Source organism: Emiliania huxleyi (genome assembly GCF_000372725.1).
Source record: "Emiliania huxleyi CCMP1516 unplaced genomic scaffold EMIHUscaffold_275, whole genome shotgun sequence".
NCBI classification, from domain to species: Eukaryota; Haptophyta; order Isochrysidales; family Noelaerhabdaceae; genus Emiliania; species Emiliania huxleyi.
This window is the reverse complement of record NW_005199968.1, coordinates 118,374-141,493: the sequence shown is the minus strand read 5'-3', so window position 1 is coordinate 141,493 and position 23,120 is coordinate 118,374. Positions and strand designations below refer to the sequence as shown.

Here is a 23,120-nt window from a genome sequence, read left to right as displayed (position 1 = left end):
AAACCTTCGGCTCCCTTTCAGAGGCGTGCGGCGCGCCGAGGCGGCGCCGAGGCCGGCGCCTTGCACCCGGCCCGCGGCCGGCACCGCCTCGCTCCACAACTGACCGCCCTGCGGCCCCTGCGCAGGCGTGCCACAGGCGTCGCTCAAAAACGACGCCGGGTGTGGGCTGCTCCCTTGACCCGTCACCCGCCGCGCCCTCGCCCGGCCGCCTCACCGCTCACGGAGCGCTCGCTGCTCGCCGCCGCCGCCGCGCGTCCCGCGCCGCCACGCTTGCCCTCCTTTGCCTGACGCGCGCGCTCTGCACCGGCAGAGCGCGCGTCTGTCACAGACGGAGCAGCGACCGCGCGCGCGGTCGCTGCTCCGCCCCTCCGTCGCGCGCGCCGCGCGCGTGCTGCCGCCGCCGCCGCCGCCGCCGCCCCCTCCTCGCCGTCTTCCCCACCCTACCCTCTGTTGCGCGCGCCGCGCGCTGCGCGCCCCCGCCCCCACCCCCGCCCCCGCCCCCGCCCCCGCTCCCAAGCACCCCTTCCCCGGTAGGTGTGCGTAGAAAGTGGAGCCAATCGAGAGGTGGCAGAAGCCGCCGTGTGTGACACATATTGCGGCACGTGAGTGAGACAGCCCCGGCGCGCGCGCGCGCAGCGCTGAGCGCAACAGACAGGCGTTTTTTATGCAAACAGCAAACGGGACGGCCTGCGCAGCCTCTAACTATTTGAGAGAGAGTTTTGCTAAATTTGCGCTAAAGTCGCGATACATACGCACTCGAACACACACTAAATAGCGCACTAAACTATCACTAAAGTTCATTCACACGCCCTAAATTTACCCCTAGACGCGGGTTTGACGCATGGGGTCACTCCCGCGAAACCCGTGAACTAGCCGGGGCAGTCGGAGAAGGGGCAACTCCGTGCACTGACGGTCGGCCGTCAGAAAACACGCCTCCGTGGCTCGGGTTACACCAATCCTCGCTACCCAACGCGGCCAAAGGATATCCACCTCGAGAACCTCGAGAACCTCCCTAGCGTTGAACAGCGAGGAAATACTTTTCGGCAGCGCAGTCTGACAAGTTGGTATATGCCGCGATCCTACTCGCGCTCCCGCAGCCCGCCGTCGCGCGGCCGCTCGCGCAGCCGCAGCCGCGGCCGCGGTGGCGGCGGCGGTGGTGGCGGCGGCGGCGGCAGCGGCCCGTTTGGCGGCGGCAACAACTGGGGCCGCAACGAGGACGCCAAGCTGTACGTCGGCTCGATGCCAAACCACGCGACCGAAGATGAGATCCGGGCGGCCTTCTCCAAGTTCGGCACCGTGACGGACTGCTTCATGCCAAAGGACCGCGAGACGGGCGAGCCGCGCGGATTCGCCTTTGTCACGTTTGAAGAGACGCGGGACGCGGACGACGCGATGGCGGCGCTGGACGGTAAAGACTTCATGGGCCGCACTTTGCGCATCAACAAGCCCCGCCCCCGCGGCAGCGACAGTGGCTACGGCGGCGGGGGCGGAGGAGGAGGGTACGGCGGCGGGCGGGACGATCGGCGCGGCGGCGGCGGCGGCGGCGGCGGCGGCGGCGGCGGCGGCGGCTCATACGGCGGCTTGGCAGTGTGTTAAGCGGCGGTCTGAATGGCGCCTCCTCACGCGGGACAGCTGTGAGCAGGCGGCTCGTCGGGCGGCTCGTACGGCGGTCGCCCTTCGGGCCCGTCGTACCTCGGAGGCCGCGACTATGGCTGCGCGCCCTAGATGGACACATAGTAAACAGTCTGTCGAACGGGGCACCGACATGAGGGGGGCGGCCGCAAGGGCAGAGGGGTGGCCACACCGGAGCACGACACACGCCCTCGTCCGACCCACCCTCGCGTGCTGTGAATCGCGTGTCGTCACGACGCGTGGGTGTGAACCGCCGCAAGCCCTCGCCTGCCGTGGCAGTATGACTACCCCTAACCCTAACCCATTCCTAGGCCGCAAGCCCTCGTCTGACCGGCCGCAGTACGACCGCGTCACCGGCGACCGCATCAACTAGCGCCGCGGGCGGGCGCAGGGAGGGGCCGCGGCGGCGGTGGAGGTTCGAGGACATCGTTGGAATGCCGCACAACGCGATCGAGCAGTAGAACCGCCACCGCCGCCGTCTGCCACCGCTACCGCAACGCCGTAGCGCATGTCCATTGGTCTGAGGTGGGACTCTCTCTGGCCCGTCTGCGGATGTCTGGTACACCCTCCGGACTCTCCTTCTCCCTCGCCCCCCCCCCCCCCCCCCAAAGTACGAGGACCCCAGCCGCACTCTGGTGTATGCCATCTGTATTTTTGGGGGGCAGAGGCGAGAGGGCAGGGGCGGCATCGATCGCCGCCTAGCGCGCGTGAGGATAAGTATTTGATTGACAAGCAGAGATTACGCAGTCCGACGCCCGTCACCCCGCACGCATACGATAGTGTCGGAGCAAAATGTCCGCCGCGCCCTCGATCACCGCGAGCGTAAAAAGAAAAACTCTCGGTTTCTGGTTGCTTCCAGGCTGCCCCCAAGGCCCCCCGGGCCGCTGCGGGTTTGGGAGTTATGCTTAGGCACAGCTTCGGCGATGGCAGCCCCTCTCTGGGGTGTTGCATAGGTGTGGGGAGTCTCCCCCGCTGGTCTCCTCCTTGCCATTTTTCTTTTCTTTTGAGAGCAGAACGCCGGGTTTGTCTTGTATGTGCGTGTCGGGGGTGTGTCAGAAGTGTCGGTGGGAGGCAGCGGAGGGCGGGGGCGCGCAAGGCCGGAGGCTCAACCATTCGTCGGCTCGTCGGGGTTGGAGAAGGGCGTGAAGGGGGAGGGAAGTCTGGGCGGTCGGCGAGGGGGTCGTAGTGGACTGGGCGTACGGGGTAGCCGCCACTTTCCTGCCTCACAAGGGCGGGGCTGTCCCGGAAAGTGAGAAACGCCGGGCAGCGTGGTGCACGATTTCAACCTCCCATACGTGTTATCGTGTTTGTTTCGCTCCTTTCCTCGGGCTGTTCCATCTTCCCATCTCCTTCCAACTCAGGCGAGGCGGGGGGGGGCGTGGGTGCGGGGTGCGGTGCGGTGTGAGTGTGTGCGTGTCATGTGGCTACAGCAAGTGTCCGTCCGTCTGTATTCTTATTAACAACGAAGGCGCTCTCAAAAGAAAAAAAGCGCCGCGGCGCCTCATGTGCTCCCATCCGCTCGCCGTCGTCTCGAGACCTCTCCCCCGACCTCTCCAGCCCAGACGTTTATCATGGCGCGACCAAACTTCGTTCTGATCCTCACCGACGACATGGGCTCCGGGGACCTGCCCTGCGTGCCCGGCGGCGACCCGGCCGTCGTGTGCGGCGGCACTGCATCTTTCGGCCATCCGTACGCTCACATGCCGCACCTCGCGGCGCTGCAGCGGGACGGCGCGCGCTTCACCGCCGCGTACACGCTCGGCCTAACCTGCTCGCCGAGCCGCAACGCCTGGCTCACGGGACGGATGCCCGCCGAGATGAATGTCGGCGTCGAGGGGTTGCCGCATCCTCCGGTGAGCGAGACAGCCGTGCCTGTCGCCGCCATCCCTGCCCACGCACAGCGCCCCTCACCCGAGAAACTCCCGCCCCACGGCCCCCAGGTGAGCGAGATGCTGCGCGCCGCTGGCTACGCCACGGCCCACTTCGGAAAGTGGAACATTGGCAAGACGGCGACCGCCATCGACACCTCCAAGAACATCGCCGCCGGGACGTACGGCTTCGACGTCATCGACGAGAAGGGCTGGCCAAACGGCACGGCGCCACGCCGCTCGCGCCTCGAGGGCCGCTACTGCGTGCGAGGCGTCGACCACAGCGATCGCACTTGGTACGGCCGCGACGGGGGCTACTTCGACCTCGCCGTCTCGTGGCTATACGAGGTCGCCAGACGCCCTTCCACAGCCCCTCTGCTTCCACATGGACATGTTGAGATGATGACCGGAAATGATGTTGGGAACAGGTCGCCAAGCCGCCCTTCTACATGGATGTGTGGGCGATGACGCCGCACCGGCAGCCGCGCGCAGCGCACCCTATTCATTGCGCATCGCGTGAATGATTGATTGGTGTGCTAGGCCGGTTCCGATGTTCCCGCCAAGGAGCGAGGCGATCAACCACGTGGCTCCCCGCGCCACCAGGCCATCCCACAAGAGACGCAAAGCACACGGAGGCCTCGGGGCGAGAGAGATGGGGAGTGGGAGCGCCACCACCAGGCCGCTAGCTCACCAATTATCAAAGGGACGGAATGACGAGCCAGACCCCCCGCCGCTGCCACGACGTTCGAATCGCTCCCGCCTCGCGGGCGTCACACCCCACGTGAGTGAATCGATCCATGAATGAATGGACTCACAGGCCGCGGACACGAGCCATGCCCTGGCTCGGCGACCGGTTCCGCGACCGGTTCTCCGCAGAGGGATTCGACCGGCACCTCTTCCCCGCCGGCATGCAGCGGCGTTTCGACGACCACGCAAGGCTGGGTGCGGCAGGGTACAAGGCCAAGGTGAAGCATTCTGCGCAGCCGGGCGGCAGCAAGGCGAGGGTGCTGCAGCGGTACAACACCAGCCTCGCCGACGGCATGGCGACCTACCTCGGCGAGATGTACGGGCTAGACGTGCACATCGGTCGTGGAGTCTGACGCCCTATTTGGGATCAATGAACTCACTCGCCATGAACTATTGATCCTCGTGTACAGGTGGGGCTGACGCCCGGTGAGCTCCCAACGAAGAAGGACGTAGGACTACTTATTCTCGTAACCACTACAGGCCGCCTCCTCGCGGCGCTCGACGAGACGCGCGTCCGCGACAACACGGCCGTTATCTTCTGGCCACGGGCCTGACTCGGCGGCGGCGAAGTGATGAATAACGAGTTGGTGATCAACTAGGTCGTGCTCTTCTCGTCTGACCACGGGCCCGAGCAGACGCGAGAGAACGAGCTCGGCTCGACAGGACCGGGCCGCGGCGGCAAGCAATCGGCGTTCGAGGGCGGCATCCGTCTCCCGTACATCATCCGATGGCGCGAGAGTTAGCCGAGAGGGGACGAGACCGAGGCCCGAAGCCGCCCACCGAGGGGTAGGAAGCAGCCTTGAGGTCTACTCGCTGACTCCTCAGGCCGGGACGCACACACACACGCACACACACACACACACACACACACACACACACACACACACACACACACACACACACACACACACACACACACACACACACACACACACACACACACACACCGCTCACCCACGCGCACCGGGCCTTGCACTTTGAATGCCGTGGGGCTCCTGTCGTTGGACGTGGAGACGCGAGGGTTGCCCCCGCTTGCCCCACCACCTCGTGTGTGTGGAGAAGTTACCTTACCTTACCTTAGGCTTGTGTGGAGAAGTTACCTTACCTTACCTTAGGCTTGTGTGGAGAAGTTACCTTACCTTACCTTAGGCCGGGACGCATCCCTCCGGGGTACGTGGACAGCACCTCGCTGATCGGTAACGTGGACTGGGCGCCGACGATCGCGCGCGCCCTTTCTGCTCGCCGGCCTCGAAACCTCCCAGGAGCCTTCTAGGAACCTTCTGGGGACTGTCCTCTAGGCGCGGCTTGCCCGCTTGCCCGACAGCAGCACGCCTCGCTTCGACGGCGTCTCTGTGGCGAGGCGCCGAGAGAGTCGCCGAGAGTCGCCGAGAGTCGCCGAGAGTCGCCGAGATTTTCCAAAATATCGGGCTCCACGTGGACCACGCCCAAGCGCGCGTGTGGACTGACTGAGTCATTAGGCGGGCGTGATGTCCGAGATTGTCCGAGATTGTCCGAGATTGTCCGAGATTGCTCCGTTAGGCGGTGGAAGGGCTCGGCTGGCGACCGTTCTGGCGGCGCGCTGTTCGCGTGGTGCCTGCACGGTCACAAGGTTGCCATCCGCGGGCCCCGCGGCCTCAAGGCCTTCGCGTGGGCCGAGCGCACATTCGGCAATAGTCGGGCGGCGGCGCGCGCGGAGGGGTGCGAGGCTGCCCGAGGTGATTCGCGTTTTGCTCGAGACTAGGCTTGGGGGGGCGCAATGGCAAGCGGCGTACGGTAGTGTCGTCGTGCTTGCGCCCGAGCGCGCTCTACGACGTGGACGTGGACCCGGGCGAGAGGTGCGCAAAGACGCATATCGCGGCCTGCCCGATGGCGTGGTGGCCGCCCTCCACCCACTTCCCCGCGCGGGGCCGCTCCGGGGCGACCCGGGCGCCCTCCGACCCACTGCTTCCGTACTATCATCTAACAGTACGAGGCACCACCTCAATCCCAAGATACCGGCCCACCTCTCCACGCGCCCAGATCGCAGATGTGAGTCTGTGGTTGTAGACCAGAACACGAATGGCGGGGGGGTGAGGATGAGGATGTGAGGATAGGTCGGCGGACGCGAACCTGACCCACTCGCCGACGGGGGCGCTGCTGCCGCGCCTCGCCCGCCTCCACGCCCTCCTACAGGCGGCGACGTGGAGCGACGTGCACGTCGCGCGGCTCGGGATGGGCGCCAGGCCACCCATCTGCGGGCGAAAAAAGCTCGAGTAGAGTGTGAACCCCTCCGGCTCCCAGTCCCCGTGCTTGCGCACTGCTTGCGCAGCGCTTAGCGCGCAGCCTCCTGGTCTCTGCGCTGGTGGCTGCACGCGACGCGTGCTCTGTCTCCCGCAGTTTGGCGCTCTCGCCGCTGTCTTGGAGGTGCTCCGCGAGCACTTCAGTGTGGTTCAGTGTGGAGGTTGGACCGCACTTGGAGTGAGACAGACACAGAGTCTCCAGACTCCACAATAATAAAATAGTAAAAACGGAGACCTCTACAGACTACACTTAAGAGATGGGTAAAAAGGAACAGGGCCCGTGCGATCTTTGTGCAGGGTTCTTTAGAGTGCATTGGTGGGGGGGTGGTCGGCGGCACGGCTTAAGCGCCACAGGGTGGTGTCCACACAAAGAAAGTTCTAGAGCGTAGAGGGTAGAGGGTGTGGAGCTGGAGGGTGAGTTGTCAGTTGTGACCTCTGCAAAGGGCCCCTCCAGTCTTCGCACCTCCACCTGCTCGAGCCATAAGAACGAGGTGGCCGTGCACGTGTAGTTGTATTGAGTAATGCGCTCTTCTTGCCCACAAGCGCTAGCCTACTCCCTCGGTCCCTGTATCGGCGACGCCGATGCGACGCCGATACTGACGAAACCTATCCCCGGTGGTGGGCGCTGAGCCTCCCCCACCACACTAGAACACCACGGGGAACACCGATGGCACACGACACACCCGGGGCGGGACAAGACTAGTCGTCTAGCTTGGACAAGACTCATCAATCGATGGAACAATCGAATGTAAATTCAGCCGCCGGCGTGGGCGGGCGGGGCGACTGAATAGATGCGGAGGCCGGCTGCCCGATAGGCGACCGAGGCCATTGGCGTTCGCCTGTATGTGCGGACGCACGAAGAGAGAAGCAATCCAAATTTTGGCAATCGATCCATGAGCCTTTTCATTATGTCATGAGTAATTCACACCGCCCTCCACAAGCCCTGCCCTAGCGAAAATTTTTCACAATATCGCAACCGCGATACCGCGCGATATTTGGCGATAAAATGCGATAAATGGCGATGTTGTGCGATGCTCGCGATCACGCGAGCCCTTCACAGCACGCCTCAGCGACGCGCGTGAAGCGTTACACGTGTCAGTCCTGGGCGCCGAAAGTGCGAGAGAGGTGCGGGTGGGCGGCGGGAAAGCGCTTAGGGTACCCCTAGGGTTCTGAGGGCCGGATTGTTTTAAGACCTTTTAAGAAATGAGGAGGTTTGGGGGCTGAAATTGTCATTTAAGAGATTGCAGGCACGGGGGGTCCCTCTTTTAAGTCCGTTTAAGAAAATCGGCCTCGCCGGCATGCGTCGCCGGGTTCCGCGCCGGTTTCTCCAATACTGCCGTTATTAGGCACGAACCCGCCACTGAAGACACATCTGTAAGTCTGGTGCACTGGCGGGAGCCATACTCGCATAGGGGACGCGTGCCATGTGAACTGGTATAGGTCTAGGTAAGGTAAATTTGCACACACGAATGGCGGGGCAAAGGGGGGGCGGGACCGCTTCGCATCTCCTCCACACACCACGTACCCGAACTGTGTGAGCTCTCGTGGCTCGTGCGGTGGGTGCACTGTGTGCACAATACTATCCACGATGCCCTCATGGCAATTGGTAGGGACGACGATTGGCATACTCTATGTGCCCACATGCGCGCAATGTGTCGCCCCCGCGGAAGATTGACAGCGCGGGAAAAGTAAAAAGACATCACACACGCGGCGCGCAATATGGACGCAACACACGCCAGGCCCGAGGCGGTACACTGGGCCCCGGGGGGAGACACGCCCGAACGAGCCGGGGCTCGGATCTCGACTACTCAGGATCTCGAACGGTTAACCGTCTCTGAGTAGCAGCTGCTCCCGCGTCTGGGGCTCACGCCACTGCTCGCTGTGCCCCGAAGGGGCTTCGGCCCATCAGATGAGCGACGCCGTGTCGTCGGTGCGCCGCTTGTCGGGCGAGCGGCGGCCGAGAGGCGAGAGGCGGCTCAGCGGCGAGCGGCGCGTCGGGTAGTGCCGCTCGGCGGCCTGGCGGGCCGTCCGCCGGTCCGCCGGCAGCTCGCTCATGGTGTTGGATCTCCGCCACGTCGGCGGCTTGGGCGCGCGCGCGGCCGCCGCCTCCTCCTCGCGGTCGCGGAAGCGTAGGTAGATGTGGTGGTTGTCGAAGGAGAGCGCGCGCGCCCGAAACCGCTTGCCGCGCCGCAGCTTCTCGTTGAGCATGCCCAGCCCGAGCACCTATGGGACATGTCAGGGAAGTGTCGTGGACATGTCCAGGACAGCTTCTCGTTGAGCATGCCCAGCCCGAGCACGTCGCGGGGCAAGCCGCGCAGAGCGAGCGAGAAGCGGCGCGCGAACAAGCGCTCCTCGCGGGTCCACTCGGTGGAAGCGCGGGCCTCAGTCGAGAGGGGGGTGAGGGTCGAGAGGGAGCGGTCAAGCGTGACCGGCGATGGCGGCGCCTCCTCCGCCTTTTGGGACAGGCGCATCGGCGCCTCCCCCATCGCCACCTCCTCCTCCTCCTCCTCGTCGCCAGGCCGCGCCGAGAGGAGGGCGAGGCCGCACGTCGCCAGTGCCACCCCCACTCCAAACCCCGCCATCTGCGATCGCTGCATGTTCCCAAACTCGTCGAAGAAGATGCCTCCCGCCACCGTCGTCAGGCCAATCAGCAAGGCCTGGTAACACGGCACCGCGTACGCGACCGAGGCGCCGGTCAGGGCCGTGTCGAGCAGGAACAGCTGCAGCGGGGCGGTGAAGGCCACGCCGCCAAGCGCGAAATACGGCGCGAGCGAGCGGAAGGGCGACGCCGGCGAGGTGAAGTCGCCGTCGGCCTTGTGCAGGCAGACCGCTACCACCTTGACAAACAGCTGCGACAGCGCGCCGCACACCGCGGCGCTGTACGCCGACAACGCCGTGCCCGCCGAAGTCGCAGCGGCGGTCGGGCGGATCAGCAGCACGGCGCACCAGACGAGCACCGTCGAGAGGGAGCCGCCTGCAAAGCCAGCGAAGAGCGGCCGCTGGAAGGCGGCGAGCGCGGGATCGTCGACCGCCGCCTCGTCGTCGTCGTCGCCGCCGCCGCCGCCGCCCGCGTCGTCGCTGCTGCTGTCGGCGTCGCCGCCGCTGCTCGCGTCGCTGCCGTGGGCGCCCCCAGGGCCATAGAGGGAGACGAGGGTGACACCGGCGATGATGAGGCCGGCTCCGACGACGTCGCTCGTAGAGAGCTTCTCGGTGGCGTCCATCAACCCTTCGGAGGGAGCGCGCGCTCGCGCGTGGGTGTGGGCCGGTGGGAGGAGGCGAGCAGCCCGGCGGGGGAACGCTGGGACGGCGGGCCCGCGCACCGCTCGACGCAATGAGTAGCGTGAAGACGATCGTGAGGCCGGCAAAGGGGGCGACGAGCGAGAGAGGAAGGATGCCGAGGACGTACACGTCCACCACCGTCGTCAGGATTCCCAGGAAGCAGAAGCCGATCAGCCAGCGCCAGCGCAGGAAGAAGGGTCGTTCGCCCTCGTGCACTGTGGACTCCTTCATAAGGAGGAGGCCGGTCGAGGCAAAGGCGCAGCCGAGGCAGACGAGGAAGATGCCCACCGCGTACTCCGTTGGCGTGAGGCCGTCAGGCTCCGCCATTGTTGTATCGAAAACAAAAAAAAACGGGCGCGGCGTGCGGTGCGGTGCGTGCAGTCGTGTGTTTGGCGTCCCGTTGTGTGCCTTCGCTTGTTATTAATATCGAAGTCTAGCTCAAAAAAAACGAAGGCCCTCTAAAAAAAACGCATTTAGCCTTTCTCGCTGTACTGGCACGCCCATATTTTTTCTACTTCCATGCGCGTCACACCCTCCTTATAATCGTGCCGTCCTCCCATCCGTCCCCGTTTTATTTATTTATTTATTGGGCACGCCCTGCGAGCGCGCGCGCGGGGGGGGGGGAGGGGGTTGCGCACTGCCTGTGTTCGTGCGTCGCCCATCTCTCCTGGAGCTGCCTGCTCTCTTCATTTATTTGAGAGCGCCTTCGTTGTTAATAATAATACAGACGGAAATAAATAAATATTGAGCACTTGAGCACTTGATAGGGTCGATTCCGCATGGTACGGGACCAATATTTATTTATTGTTTATTTATTTATGGACAGCTTCTTGGCCCGCCAAAATCAGTTCACCCTCGGGTATGTTCGTAAGACTAAGAGCCACATACACTGAAAATGAGGCGTGGAATTGCGACCGCTTTCCCCTGATTTTGTCAGCTCTGACTGATGACGTACCGACAACCTCCATCACTCGTATAGACGCCCCAGATTTTGGCATCCATCCGATCCATGCCTCTGCCGGGTGGCCCGCCCCGACGACCCCTGGAATTGCGACTCGCCGCTTTCCTCCCGCTGGCGCAAATTTGACCCCTGGCTGGAATTGCGACTCGCCGCTTTCCCCCCCGCAGTGATTTTGTGAGCTCTGACTGATGAGGTACCGACAGACGCGGCACGCCGCCGATTCTACACCCCACGCCGTGGTTTCTTAGGACTTAGCTTCGGCCGGCACCCCAGGTCAGCCGGGATCTAGGAGTTTTTAGGTAAAACGACAATAAGGATCGAAGCGCTGGACCGATGCCACCAGTCAGCAGTCTGCCACCCCACTCACTTGGGATGACAGGAAGACGCACACACCTCCATCCACACCGCCCAGAACACCGCAGATTTGGGCAAAATGACAAGCGCGCGCGCCCGCAGGCGCGAAGAGAAAATTTGAGCGGGGCTCCTGGTCACACTCGTGTGTGGGCCCTTTCTCGGGGCCGCGCCTGCGGCGAGCCGTGGTTTCTTAGATTTTTGGCGGATTTTGATTTTCTTGAAGTTAAAAACAAAACAACTCTGTACTGTGAGGACCAAGCAAGGCTGAACATGCATTTATGTGCACACAATTGGGCCGCCACGGCCACATTTGGGCCGCTCGTGCGTGCTCTCGCTCGTTCGGACCGTTGAATAGGCGAAACTACACACAAATCCGATTCTTTGGCTGTATCTAACAAGAAACAGCCGGCTACCTCGGAATGTAACACCACAGAATGGCTGTGCTGGCTCCTTCACAGCCATCTTACCTAAGCATGGCTGAGCTAGCTGCAGTGCGGCCACATCCTCCAGTCTAATGGCTGCAATACACACACCGCAGCCATCCTTGGTAGACATGGCTGGAGACGCACTACCGCAGCCATACCGCCCGCCTCGAGGTGAGCCCTCTTGGCTGAGCTTGCTACATCGCAGCCATCTTGGGTAAGATGGCTGGGGGACAGCCATTTCAGCCATTTCAGCCATCTACTATGGCTGGGGCACAGTCAGTGCAGCCAGGAGCATGGCTGGTGATAATTCGATGGCAGCCCCCCGCCGCCCCCACCACAAGCACAAATATGGCTGCCGCTTGTCGCCCCCGGCCTCGCGGGACGGCTGCCATCGGCTGCCATCGAATTACCACCAGCCATGGCTCTGGAGGATGGAAGCTGCAATCTCTATGACGCAGCCATAGTAGATGGCTGAAATGGCTGAAATGGCTGCCAGCCAGCCATCTTACCCAAGATGGCTGGCTGCGATGTATAGCAAGCTCAGCCATTGGACACCGCCACCGCCGCCGACGTCTCCCAGTGAGACGATGGAGAGGGGGGACGACACTGCTTCAGCAGCGTGCACCTCGATCCTGTACCGTGTTAGTGCGCTATTTAGTGCGTGTTCGAGTGCGTATATAGTGCGACTTTAACGCAAATTTAGCGCAAATTTAGCGCATATTTAGCACATAGTTCGCACATATTTAGCACATATTTAGCACATATTTAGCACATATTTAGCACATATTTAGTGTGTTTTATCTCCAATTTAGCGCCACATTTAGTTCACTTTAGGTGCGGGCAGCTGCAGTACATTTAGTGTGGGTCCCGCATCTTTAGTGCGGGCACGCAACTTTAGCACAGCTTCCCAGCCACACCACAGCTAGCCAGGGCCGCGTGCTGTGCTCCTTGGCTGCCAAGAATGCACCACAGGAGATGCCTGGCCCCTGCCCTCACTCATGAACCAAAGGCGGGCTCCTAGTGAGGCTAGATCTGCAGCCCTCCAGAGCAAGATCTCCCGACTGAGCACAGGCACAGCACCGATTCCCGAGAGGAGGACCAGCACAGTTGAATGCGCCACCGCAAGCACCACCTCCGACCGCACAACCCATGCTGTGCCCGTGACCACCAGCTGTAATAGAGTAGAGGTGAGGGTCGGTCTTGGAATTTCAAAGCCAATGTTGAACCAAAGGATGAAGGATCCAGTCCACGAGGACAGAAACGGCCAAATGGCAATGATCCATGTAGTCACCGCAAGCAGCTTTACATACGCGTGCGGCGGGCCCGGAGAAGCAGCCCGGAAAGCACCTTGGAGGTTGATATTCAGCTGAAGAACCTTCGTTCGGTTGGGGATGGGACGGGGAACTTTTGCGAGTGGGCAGGAACTGCAGGGGGGGAGGGGGAGGGAGGCCCAGCGAGGGTCTGCGGCTGGATCCTACTGCGCGGCTGGACTAAAGACGCACTAAACCTCGCTAAATCTGGATGTAAAGTCGCAGTGAACTCGCGCTAAATTTGCGCTAAATTTGCGCTAAATTTGCGCTAAATTTGCGCTAAATTTGCGCTAAAGTGCGCTAAAGATGCAGTACTCGAGTAGATAAGGCAACTCCGTGCACTGACGGTCGGCCGCCAGAAAACACGCCTCCGTGGCTCGGGTTACACCAATCCTCGCTACCCAACGCGGCCAAAGGATATCCACCTCGAGAACCTCGAGAACCTCGAGCAGTAGATAAACACTTCATAATAATGTGTATTTCACACCGCACTTGCTTAGCCCCAAGCGCCCTCCTCAAGTGCTCAAGGCTCAAGCTCACCCACTTGGAGCACTTGTGGAGCCAGCACAGGCCGGCACATGTCCTGCCGATGCACAAACATCGTCGCGGTGGCAGTTGCGTCCTGCGTTTTCCTCATCATTGCCGACACTGCCGCGTCGCAGTATCCCGCCGACGCGGCGAATCGCACACGGCACACTATTCGCCGGCGGCTCTTGCAGAGACGGGCAGCAGGAGTTGCGTCCAGCCAGCGAGACGAGTGCGTTCGTGAGAAGCGTCCGAGCACGGACCTGCTGAGGTTGCTGCCGAGCCCGGCCAACGCTGACTTTCACCGCCACGACGGCCGCTGTGCATATCGGTACAAGCAGCTCAATGCTGCGTGGGCGGTGCGAGCCTCCGAGAGACGCCTTCTCCCGCTCTCTCCTCGGCACACGCCAGCCGCCCCGCCGTGTCGCGACACACACGCCACTCTCACCTCAGCACACACGTCCACGCCACGTCCGGTCTGTTCGCTAGGGATGCATCGCTGAGCCTCTGTGTGTCGGCGTCGTGCGGGACAACGGTCTGGCGTGCGGTGGGCGGCAGGCGAGTCACTCACTCACTCACACGCACACACACACACACACAACACACGCACGCACGCCACGCACGCACGCACGCACGCACGCACGCACGCACGCACGCACGCACGCACGCACGCACGCACGCACGCACGCACGCACCCACCCACCCACCCACGCACCCACGCACGCACGCACGCACGCACGCACGCACGCACGCACGCACACACGCACGCACGCACGCACGCATGCACGCACGCACGCACACACAACACACGCACGCACGCACGCACGCACGCACGCACGCACGCACGCACACACACGCCCACGCCCACGCGCACGCGCCGCGCGCGCGCGCGGCGCGCGCGACGCGCACGCGCACGCGCACGCGCACGCGCACGCGCAGCACGCGCACGCGCACGCACAGGGCCCTTGCCCCACTTTCTCGTGCGCGCGGAGCAGCTCCCCTGTCCCGACCTTCCCTCAGGCGTCCCACCCGTTCGAGCTGCGAGGTGGAGGCGCGAGCCGAGGCGCCTCCACCAACGCTTGGGTCTGCGGGCCGCGGCTGCGGGCAGTCGAGCAGGCGCCAGCCGGAGGCGAGGTCGGGGGCGTGGTCTGCGATGAGTTGTGACTCGGACTCGCCGTGAACAGGTGGTGGCGGAGGCGAGGCCACGTTGACGGCCATCGTCTGTGTAGTCACGAGTCTTCATTCTCTGCTGCGGCAGGCGGAGGCGGAGGCAAGGCCGCCGCCACAGGCCAGAGGGCGTCTTGCACGGCAGCCGAGGAGCGGACAGTTCTCGGACCCTGCCCGTGCCCGGCCCCTTCCCACAGGTTCCGCCGGAGGGGTTCCTGTACGTGCTGCACGGCGGGTGTGCCGTTCGCGACTACGGCTGCAACCACGTCCTCGAGATGGCCACGTCGGTGGCGTCGATCCGCGCGCTGCCGCCGCCGCGCAGGCCGATAGCTGTGCTGAGCGACGGCGGCATTCCCGCCGTTTGGCTCCGCTCGCGGCTGGGCAGCCGGCTAGTCGCGATCTGGCCGAGATTGTGGGCGAGATCGGTCCGAGGTCGAGCCGATATCGGGCCGAGATTGCTCCTGACCAGGCGTGGACTACGTCGCCGCACTCTCGGTGAGCGGCGGCGAGGCGATCGACGACGACCCGCGCGTCAAGAAGCTGCGCGCGTACGACCAGTCGCCGTTTGCGAAGACGGCCAGCCCGAGCGCTGCAAGCGATCACCGTCCTGATCACAGTGCCACACCTGGGAGAGTGGGGGTAGGTCTTCCTCGACGGAGACACACTCGTCCGCTCTCCCGCCGTCTCGCAGCTCTTCACCCTGCTGGACGACTACGACCTCGCCGCCGCCTTCGAGTGCTGCCGCGTCCTCTACTCTTCGGGGAAGCCGTACGACCCGTCGGGGCACTTGCGTGGGTGAGCGCTGCCGCAGCAATGCTCCAGCCCGCGGCCCTGACCTCTCTCTGCCGCGCCCCTTGCTCCTAAACAAGAGGTGCCCCAGGGTGATTGCGGGCATGAGGAGCTCCAAGCATAAGCTGCGCTTTTGTATCAGGTGGGAGATGCAGACGGGCGTGATGGCGTACCGCCGCAACGAGCGGGTGGCCGCCTTCTGGGAGGAGACGCGCAAGGTGGCTCATGCACGGCAGACGCACACACGCAGATGCATCCCCCCTCTTTCCCGCAGCAAGCGCACATAAGACGACTCGACTGCGGCTGTCTCCCGCTTGAGACCCCGAGAGGGGGGGGGGGGGCTACTCTCGGGTGATCTCGGCGGTCTCTCGGCGCAAGGTGTACCTCGAGAAGGGGGGCGCCTACTGGCGCCTGCGTTCCTCGGGCGAGCTGCGCTCCGAGATCTAGCCGAGATCTGGTCAAGATCTGGCCGAGATCTGGCCGAGATCTGGTCGAGATCTGGCGGAGAGATGGCCGAGATCTGGCCGAGATCTGGCCGAGATCTGGCCGAGATCTGGCCGAGATCTGGCCCGGATCTGGCCGATATCTAGCGGAGAGATGGCCGAGATCTGGCCGAGATTTGGCCGCACGATCGCGCTGTAGCCGCCGCATAGGCGCAAGTCTGCCGCCGTACTCCGCGCCTGCTCACGCCGGTCCTGCCGCGGCGCGCAGGCGAGCAGGGCGCGGCGACGCTGGCCCTCGCACGGACGGACGTGCGCTTCCTTCCACTTCCGCCCTCCTTCAACGCGCGCCCCTACACCGAGCTGCAGGCCGCCAAGGTCTTCGGCGCGCCTGTCTACCACGGTCAGCAGCGCACTTGTACAGAGCTAGCCCCCGAAGCTCCGACCTGGCACTCGAGACAACACGTATGCAGCTGTGCGTAGCTGCCTTTCCACTGTGTCGGCCTGTGCTCGCAGCCCGTGTGCTCACGCCATGCTCCGAGTACACTGCACGACCTTGGGTGCGCGCATGACGTAGGCAAGGAGCTCTGGCGGCGCGTCGCCGACGCCGACGCTCCCAACGCGGGCAAGCCGGCCACGCCCGAGCAGCTGGTGCGCTTCCGCATGGCGCGGGATTGGGACAAGGCGGCGCGCGGCGTGGCGCGACACGGCGCGATGGAGCACCCGAGTGCCGACTAGCGCGTGGGCGAGCGATGTCGCACTGACGCACAGCACATGCATCAGAATTCGCTGAATCATCACCCGGACAAAGGCGCGTTGACTGTCAAAAAATGAAGGACCGCGACCAAATAAAGGATTTACAAAACCCCCGTGTGTGGGGTGTGCCGAGAGTTCGCGGTTTGAGAGCCCAGCGCAGACCGACCGACCGCAGGGGGCGTCCGGTCGCGGCCGCCGCGGGCGCGCGGGGAAGACCGCAGACCTAGCGCAGACCGGAGGGGAGCGGGCGGGGTCCGGTCGGAGTCGGAGCGCAGACCGAGGGGGGGTCTGTCGGGTTGGCTGGAGGGCCACACCGCACGAGTTGTGAATAAATTAGTCTCTCAAAATACTACTGGGCTGGGTCTTTAGCGATTAGGCATTGTGGGGTTGGCACTCCCATCGACCCTCATGACCTCCTGCGGTCTCTGAGACGGACACCAGTGGGTGTGGGACCACAGGCAGGATACACTCGAAGACTGGGTAAGCAGTAGAGGTCGATACTCGACGCGTCCCACATGGTCTGTGTCGCTGTCACCACGCTGTCGACAGGACGTCGAGCGACACCGGTGGCAGTGCCACCCAGGAGTGGTCGGGCGGTCTCCCGTCATGAGAGAGCCACCATGTGATCCGTATGATGGTTCCTGACAACCGCCTCAGTCAACTTTCGTCACAGTTCCCGCTCTGAGAGGAGCTGCGGGTCAGTTCGACAGCTGGAGCTGTGTCGCCGGCGTGCAGCGGCCTGCCTCCGGAGGTGCCTCTGAGGTGGACATTTTTTGGTCACCGTGAGAGAACGCGTTCGAATTTTTACTCCGGAGTTTCAACTCCACACGCGCACCGTCCAGGGCTACAATAGTGCCAGTGAGGCGGAGGCGCGAGTCGGAAGGCCGCGACCGTCAAGTGTTCCCCCAATTTTCGGCATTTTTTTGGTAAAATCACACTGTGAAAAAGACAGAAAAAGAGAGAAAAAACGCGCGCGCAGCGCGCGTAGGCGGCGCGCAGCGCCGCCGCAGGCGGCGGACAGCAGGTGCGCAAAATTAAACGCCATTTTCGGTTCCGCGGGTTTTGGCACTAACATCAAATGTCGGGATGATTGATTGATTCGACTACATGCCCGCCATGCGCAGGCCAGCGCCGCGCTGTGATACGCATAGAGACGACCCGACCTCTCTGAACTAAGCCAGATTACTGCGAACGAACGCCTAGCGCGGCGGGGAAGTCAACGGGGCAGCCGGCGGCGGCCGGCCGCGCCCGAGGCGCGAGGGGGCGTAGACGGGTCACAAATTGCCCGGGACGGCTGGTCACTTGGTCTCTGACGTAGGCCACGCACATGCACATTAAGCGGTGACATGACCTGATTGTTAAAAGAGCCGGTCCGCGAAATTAAATGCCATTCTCCAGGTATATCCATTTTAGCACTATCTTCGAAATCCCGGCCGGTACTGTTTTAAGAATGAGTGAAAGAGGTTGTTGGTGTTGTCTCTGAACGGGCTCGGCTGCGCCTGGGTTCGGAGCTTCAACGCCGGCCATTGCGCCGAATAAAACGGCGGCAAGTGCCGGGCACAGGGGCTTCGGCGAGAGCGTCGATGCCTTGAGCTGCCCGCTAATTGCCAGGGGCTGCACCGCCGTGTACATCAAGAAGAACTTGCAGATGTGCAAACTGTGTGTATGCCGAATCGTGACGGCGGCGAGGGCGACACGGACGGAGCAGGCGACAAAGGCGAATCCGACGGCGGAGGCGGCGACGGCGACACCGACGGAGGCGGCGAAAGCGAGACCGACGGCGGCCACGGCCGCGGCGAGTGCGGCGGCGACGGCGGAGGAGAGAACGGCGGAGAAGACGGTGGAGAAGGCCGCGGCGAGGGCGGCGGAGCATCCTGCGGAGGCGACGACGGCGGCGACGGCGGAGGAGAGCGCGGAGGCGACAGTGGCGGAGAGGGCGGCGAGGAGGGTGGCGAAATCGCAATAATTCACCTGCGGGAACCGGGACGGCGGGGAGGAGGTGGGACCGACTCGTGCCGCGGGCCGCCGGGCAGCGGCCATACCCGCTCGGCGGAGGCAGGGCTCAGAATCGGTTTCAGGCCACAAGGCTGGTGAGTTGGGCGTGACCGGTGTGGGCCGCTCAAGTCGGTCGAATTTATTCAACGCTCTTGGCATGCACGGCAGGAGAACGACAGCGGGGTGGCGCAACTTCCCCGATCCCCTTCACTGCTTGAGATGGCTGCACAGAACGCAGTATGGGCTCGGGCGTCGGTCCATTCAGACTGCGGGGGAGCATGCATACCCCACAGCCACGCTCCAGACCGCGCTGCTGATCCGGCAAATTGGAGGACCTCGTGCCTCTCGGCTTCTCTTATGCGTGATGCCAGCAGAAAGGACGCTGATGCATGCTCAAATGAGGCACCGCGTATCTCCTCGCAGCTGCAGCTGGCATCCGCCGTGGACTAACGAAATCTGCGATCTCAGTGCCCCAGCACGCAAAATTTTCTCTGCAGGGCTACCGCCCCGCACCCCGCCTGGGATGAATTCACACCTCTCAACAGCTGTTCACACTTGGAAAACTCACCGGATTTGGGCCACTTGCCTGGGCGACCCTGGACCCCTGGCGGACGCGCATGACGTCGGCCGGGACCCCCCGTGCGGGGGCCTTCGCAATTGGTCCCTTGGCAAGTGCAAATCGGTCCCCCTGGCTCCAGGAACTGATCCGGCACTACACCCGGATCTATTGCTGTTGACTTGCTCTTAAAATAAGTACCCGACGGTAACGTGCAGAGCATCGAATAGACGCCTTGCCCAAAAAGTTGGCACACCGCCCTCTAGATTCCCGGTGGTGTGTGGTGCGCGCGTACGCGCGCAGCGCGCACGGCAGCGTCCCCACACCTCGCGCGCGCGCGCCGCCGCCCCCGCCCCCGCCCCCGCTCCCAAGCGCCCCTTCCCCGGTGTTTGCGGTTAGGGCTTGTGTCGTGAGAGGGTATGTGATCTACGTGAGACCCCCCTCGGCCCCTGTCGCCTGTGCGTGTGGGTGTGCGTAGAAAGTGGAACCCATCGAGAGGTGCCGCGGCCGGAGCCGCCGTGTGTGGTATGATGACATGTTATCCAACAGTTTTTCTTCAAACATGCAAACGAGACGGCCTGCGCAGCCTCTGGCTATTGTACCACCAAGGCCAACCACAACACACTTGGAGGACCTCTGCTCCTTCAGCGCGCTCCTGCCGTCCACGCGCGCGCGCTACGCCGCCCTGGTCGTGTATGCGCCGCTCGGCTTCGTAGTCGCGGTAGTGCGGCTGCTCCTTTGCCTGCTCGTCGCTGTGACCCATCTCGCAGTGGCTCCGTTCCTGCCACCAGCAACACGCGCAATTTTGGAATCCGCAGCCGTCCGAGCGATGACTCTCATCGGAGGCGTCCGCATCCGCCTGCAGACGCCTGGCGGCGCTGCTGCGTCGCCGCGAGTAGCAGAGAGGCTGCGACACGCCCGCGTCGTGGTCGGCAACCACGTGACGCAGTTCGACAGCCTATTCCTCCGCGTGTGGTGCGGCGGCAGCCTCGCAGTTCCCGTACGAGAGACGTACGCCAAGAGCGGGTGGCTCCTGCTTCACCTCACTCGCATGGTGGTGTCGCCAATCTGGGTGCCGACTCCACGGCCTCCTCCTCCTCCTCCTCCTCCTCCTCCTCCTCCTCCGTCTACAGCGCCGCAACAGACACCGCCGCCCGCCAGCCACGCGAGCGGCTCCACCGAGCCCTTTGGTCGTGCCGCACGCGTGCCGTCGGCTCCCGGTGCCCGGAGGGAGCGGGAGGGCCGCGCCGCCGTCGAGGGGGCGCTCCGCCGCCACCTGCGCCGGGAGGGCGAGCCGCACGAACCGCTACTCATCTTCCCCGAGGGATCCATCACCAACGGGGCGGGGCTGATGCGCTTCGCGAGAGGCGCTTTTCGCCTCGGAGAGGAGGTGCAGCCTGTTGCGCTGCGCGTGACGTGCCCGCTGCCTCTCGCGCACGACACGCTCACCTCTTCGCTGCCTCGAAACTTTGCGCGCGCCCTCTTCCAGCCGTGGCACGTCGCCGAGGTGACACTACTTCCTGCGGTGGCGCCCGCGCCGGCCGAGGCGGCAGAGGAGACGGCGGCGCGCACGGCGGCGCGCTCACCGCAGCGGCGCTCGGCGGCGCAGGGCGGTGGACCCAAACGTCACTCACGTGCTTGTCTCTCGCCTTGCGTAGGCGCTCATCGCGGCGGAGCTCGGCGTGCCGGCGACGCGGTGGAGCTCGGCCGACAAGGCAGAGCTCAAGCGGAGGTACGGCCTCCTCTAAACTTTTTACAACTTCAACAAATTTCGTTGTGCTTGGGCCTGAAATCCTCTCTCAACGTCTCTCAACGTTGTTCAACTGTTCACCCCAGCCCATGCCATGGGCCATGCTGTTACTGTTTGTTACTGTTGTCACTGTTGTTCAGCGGTCAGCAAGCAGAAAATGTCAAGCCCCCGCCCCCCGGCGCCCCCGGGTAAAACCCGAAACGATAACCCGCTCCCGGCGGACGGTTTTATTTGCAGGCACTGGACACTAGGAGATCGTCGTGGGTTAACTGCCAGACGCAGGCCCTCCTTTTGTTGTCCAGCCGGCCTACCCTAACGTTAACTACTGTTGGTGGCGGATCCCATTGTTGTTTCTGTTGTTGCTGTTAACACTATATTCTATATAGCAACAAACACTGATCAGCTCTTAACGTTAGGCAGCTCTAGGAGACAGACATCAGACTCCCCGCCTAAGTATGCAACACCCCAGAGAGGGGCGGCTGCCATCGCGCCGAAGCTCTGTCGGCCTAAGCGAGATGACTCACTTTAAATCCCAAACCACCGCAGCGGCCCAGCGGGCCTTTTGGGGGGCAGCCTGCCGGACCGCCGCCGCACGGCACTGAGCACCAGAAGATAAGTGTAGTTGACGGAGCACTTGGAGTACGGCTTTTTTGCTTTCCGCGCCCGAGGTTGGCCTGTGCATGTTATTCTAGAATTTCGGGACGACTTCCTCTAGGGATCCCTTATATAGATGTTAAGTGTGGGTTAAGAGGGAGATTCGCGCGAGGGATCCCTATAAGGGATCCCTATGGCGAGGATGACGGCTTTTAAGGAAGCCGTCGGCTGGCTGCGCCTTGCTTGTCGTGTAAATCGTGCGTGTGCGAGAGAGGCTTTGGTTGTAACTTTCTGGAATTTCTTTTCGAATATAGACGGTCCCTCCGGCGAGGTTTGCCCATTCTCTGGAACATTCCCTGGAATATAGTAAGGAATTTAATATGACTCTGTTTGATGAGGCTTCCCAAGCTGGAATGTCAGTGATTCCAGACGTTACACACCCACAGCGCTCAAATCGAGTCAGTGCTAGTGCGTGGGGGGATTTCGCTGTCGTGGGAGCTTGTTTGTCATGTGAGAGAGTGCGTTGTGTTCTTGCAACCAAGGGAGGGATCTTTCAACCATATGGTGGGCACGCAGCGCCGGGGCGCCTGCGGCGCCCATTTTTTGAATTTGTCTGCCACTCACCTAAGCTGATCTCAGAATTTTACAACACACTCCAACAAACTCCCTCGCACGACACAGGCCAGGCACGGGACTGGCGCGCACTGGCACTAACACGCTGATCTCAGAAACACCCGAGACCTTTTTCTTTTTTGTTTTTTTTCTCGCCAAGCCCTGATATGCGTGTACCCTAAGTTTCCAGACCTCGCGAGCGGGCAGTTATTCACACCCGGGGCGGGTAGGGGATCGGGATCGGCAGAAGTGGCCCCCGGGTGTGCGGGCAGGGCAGTACAACCCTCTTGCTACCCTATGCTTCACTCATGCTTCGGTGTGAACTCGTGCTCGGTGACAAGGCGAACCCTCAGACGACTTTTCATCTCAACGAGGGGCACGTCACCGACATGTGTGAGATCGGCGGGGACCTGCAGTCCCAGCGTGATGTCCACTACGAAGTCAAGGTGCCTGCGCCCTCACAAAGACGAGGCAAGCTGGGCAGGGCTCGGCGGCACACGGCGGATGCTGTGCGTCACTTCTAGACACTGGGCCACAAATTTGGTTTCGGCAGCACCCTCGACCAAACCTTGCTCAAGGTTCTTGGGTGCGAGGAGCGCGGCCACAAGTCACAGGGCCCGCTCGTCCATGCGACCGGCAAAGGCTGGGTCAAAGAGCACAAGGGACAGTACTACGACGCGCTCCATGTCAAGAACGGAATCGTCAAAATTTGTCTCGTCGAAAGCCAGGGCGGCGCCCAACCAAGAGAATCATCCACAACTTCGCCAAAGAGGTCGGCAGCCCGAGCGCCGTCGACCGCACCGACTACGGCACAGCCTCCGGCAGCGCCCGGGGCTTCGTCCAGCACCACTCGCAACAGCTCTCGCGCGCCGCCGTCTGTGGCGACGCGCAGAACATCAACAACGCTGCTCGCAACATGCGTGTCGCGCACTCATTCATGACCGGTCTCAAAATGCCCCACCCCCCTGCGCGCGGGCCTTCTAGGCCCGCGGGTAGTCTCCCCCCATCCCCAGGGCCTCCAGGGCTCGCACCTCAACCTCTCACAGACCAGCGCATAGCGCCATAGGACGTATTTCTTCAT

The 23,120-nt window shown here is 63.1% G+C and overlaps 5 protein-coding genes across 5 annotated transcripts; 4 read left to right on the top strand and 1 right to left on the bottom strand.

Annotated features, from left to right (window-relative positions):
• Positions 1–1,068: 1,068 nt before the first annotated feature.
• EMIHUDRAFT_469356 (hypothetical protein) lies at positions 1,069–2,373 on the top strand (the record flags this gene model as incomplete). The annotated part of the gene is made up of 3 exons (XM_005776668.1): positions 1,069–1,591; positions 1,643–1,711; positions 1,944–2,373. The coding sequence occupies 3 exons, from the start codon at positions 1,069–1,071 to the stop codon at positions 2,003–2,005; spliced, it is 654 nt and encodes a 217-aa protein (XP_005776725.1). The 3' UTR covers positions 2,006–2,373.
• Positions 2,374–3,166: 793 nt separating this feature from the next.
• Positions 3,167–6,503, top strand: EMIHUDRAFT_469355 (hypothetical protein; the record flags this gene model as incomplete). Its single annotated transcript, XM_005776667.1, has 9 exons — positions 3,167–3,485; positions 3,573–3,848; positions 3,929–3,978; positions 4,041–4,103; positions 4,318–4,586; positions 4,658–4,673; positions 5,787–5,962; positions 6,294–6,316; positions 6,420–6,503. Exons 1-9 carry the CDS (start codon positions 3,204–3,206, stop codon positions 6,501–6,503), a joined length of 1,239 nt encoding a protein of 412 aa, XP_005776724.1. The 5' UTR covers positions 3,167–3,203.
• A 1,928-nt stretch (positions 6,504–8,431) lies between these two features.
• EMIHUDRAFT_367762 (hypothetical protein) lies at positions 8,432–8,749 on the bottom strand (the record flags this gene model as incomplete). Its single annotated transcript, XM_005776666.1, has 1 exon — positions 8,432–8,749. A coding segment is annotated over one exon (318 nt), but the record flags the coding sequence as incomplete, so codon positions are not given.
• Positions 8,750–15,307: 6,558 nt separating this feature from the next.
• EMIHUDRAFT_367759 (hypothetical protein) lies at positions 15,308–16,643 on the top strand. Its single transcript, XM_005776665.1, has 5 exons — positions 15,308–15,342; positions 15,479–15,554; positions 15,715–15,751; positions 16,048–16,179; positions 16,354–16,643. The coding sequence occupies exons 2-5, from the start codon at positions 15,486–15,488 to the stop codon at positions 16,512–16,514; spliced, it is 399 nt and encodes a 132-aa protein (XP_005776722.1). The 5' UTR covers positions 15,308–15,342; positions 15,479–15,485; the 3' UTR covers positions 16,515–16,643.
• A 3,269-nt stretch (positions 16,644–19,912) lies between these two features.
• Positions 19,913–21,643, top strand: EMIHUDRAFT_238744 (hypothetical protein; the record flags this gene model as incomplete). The annotated part of the gene is made up of 4 exons (XM_005776664.1): positions 19,913–20,155; positions 20,228–20,590; positions 20,742–20,815; positions 21,613–21,643. The coding sequence occupies 4 exons, from the start codon at positions 19,913–19,915 to the stop codon at positions 21,641–21,643; spliced, it is 711 nt and encodes a 236-aa protein (XP_005776721.1).
• Between the last annotated feature and the right edge of the window lie 1,477 nt (positions 21,644–23,120).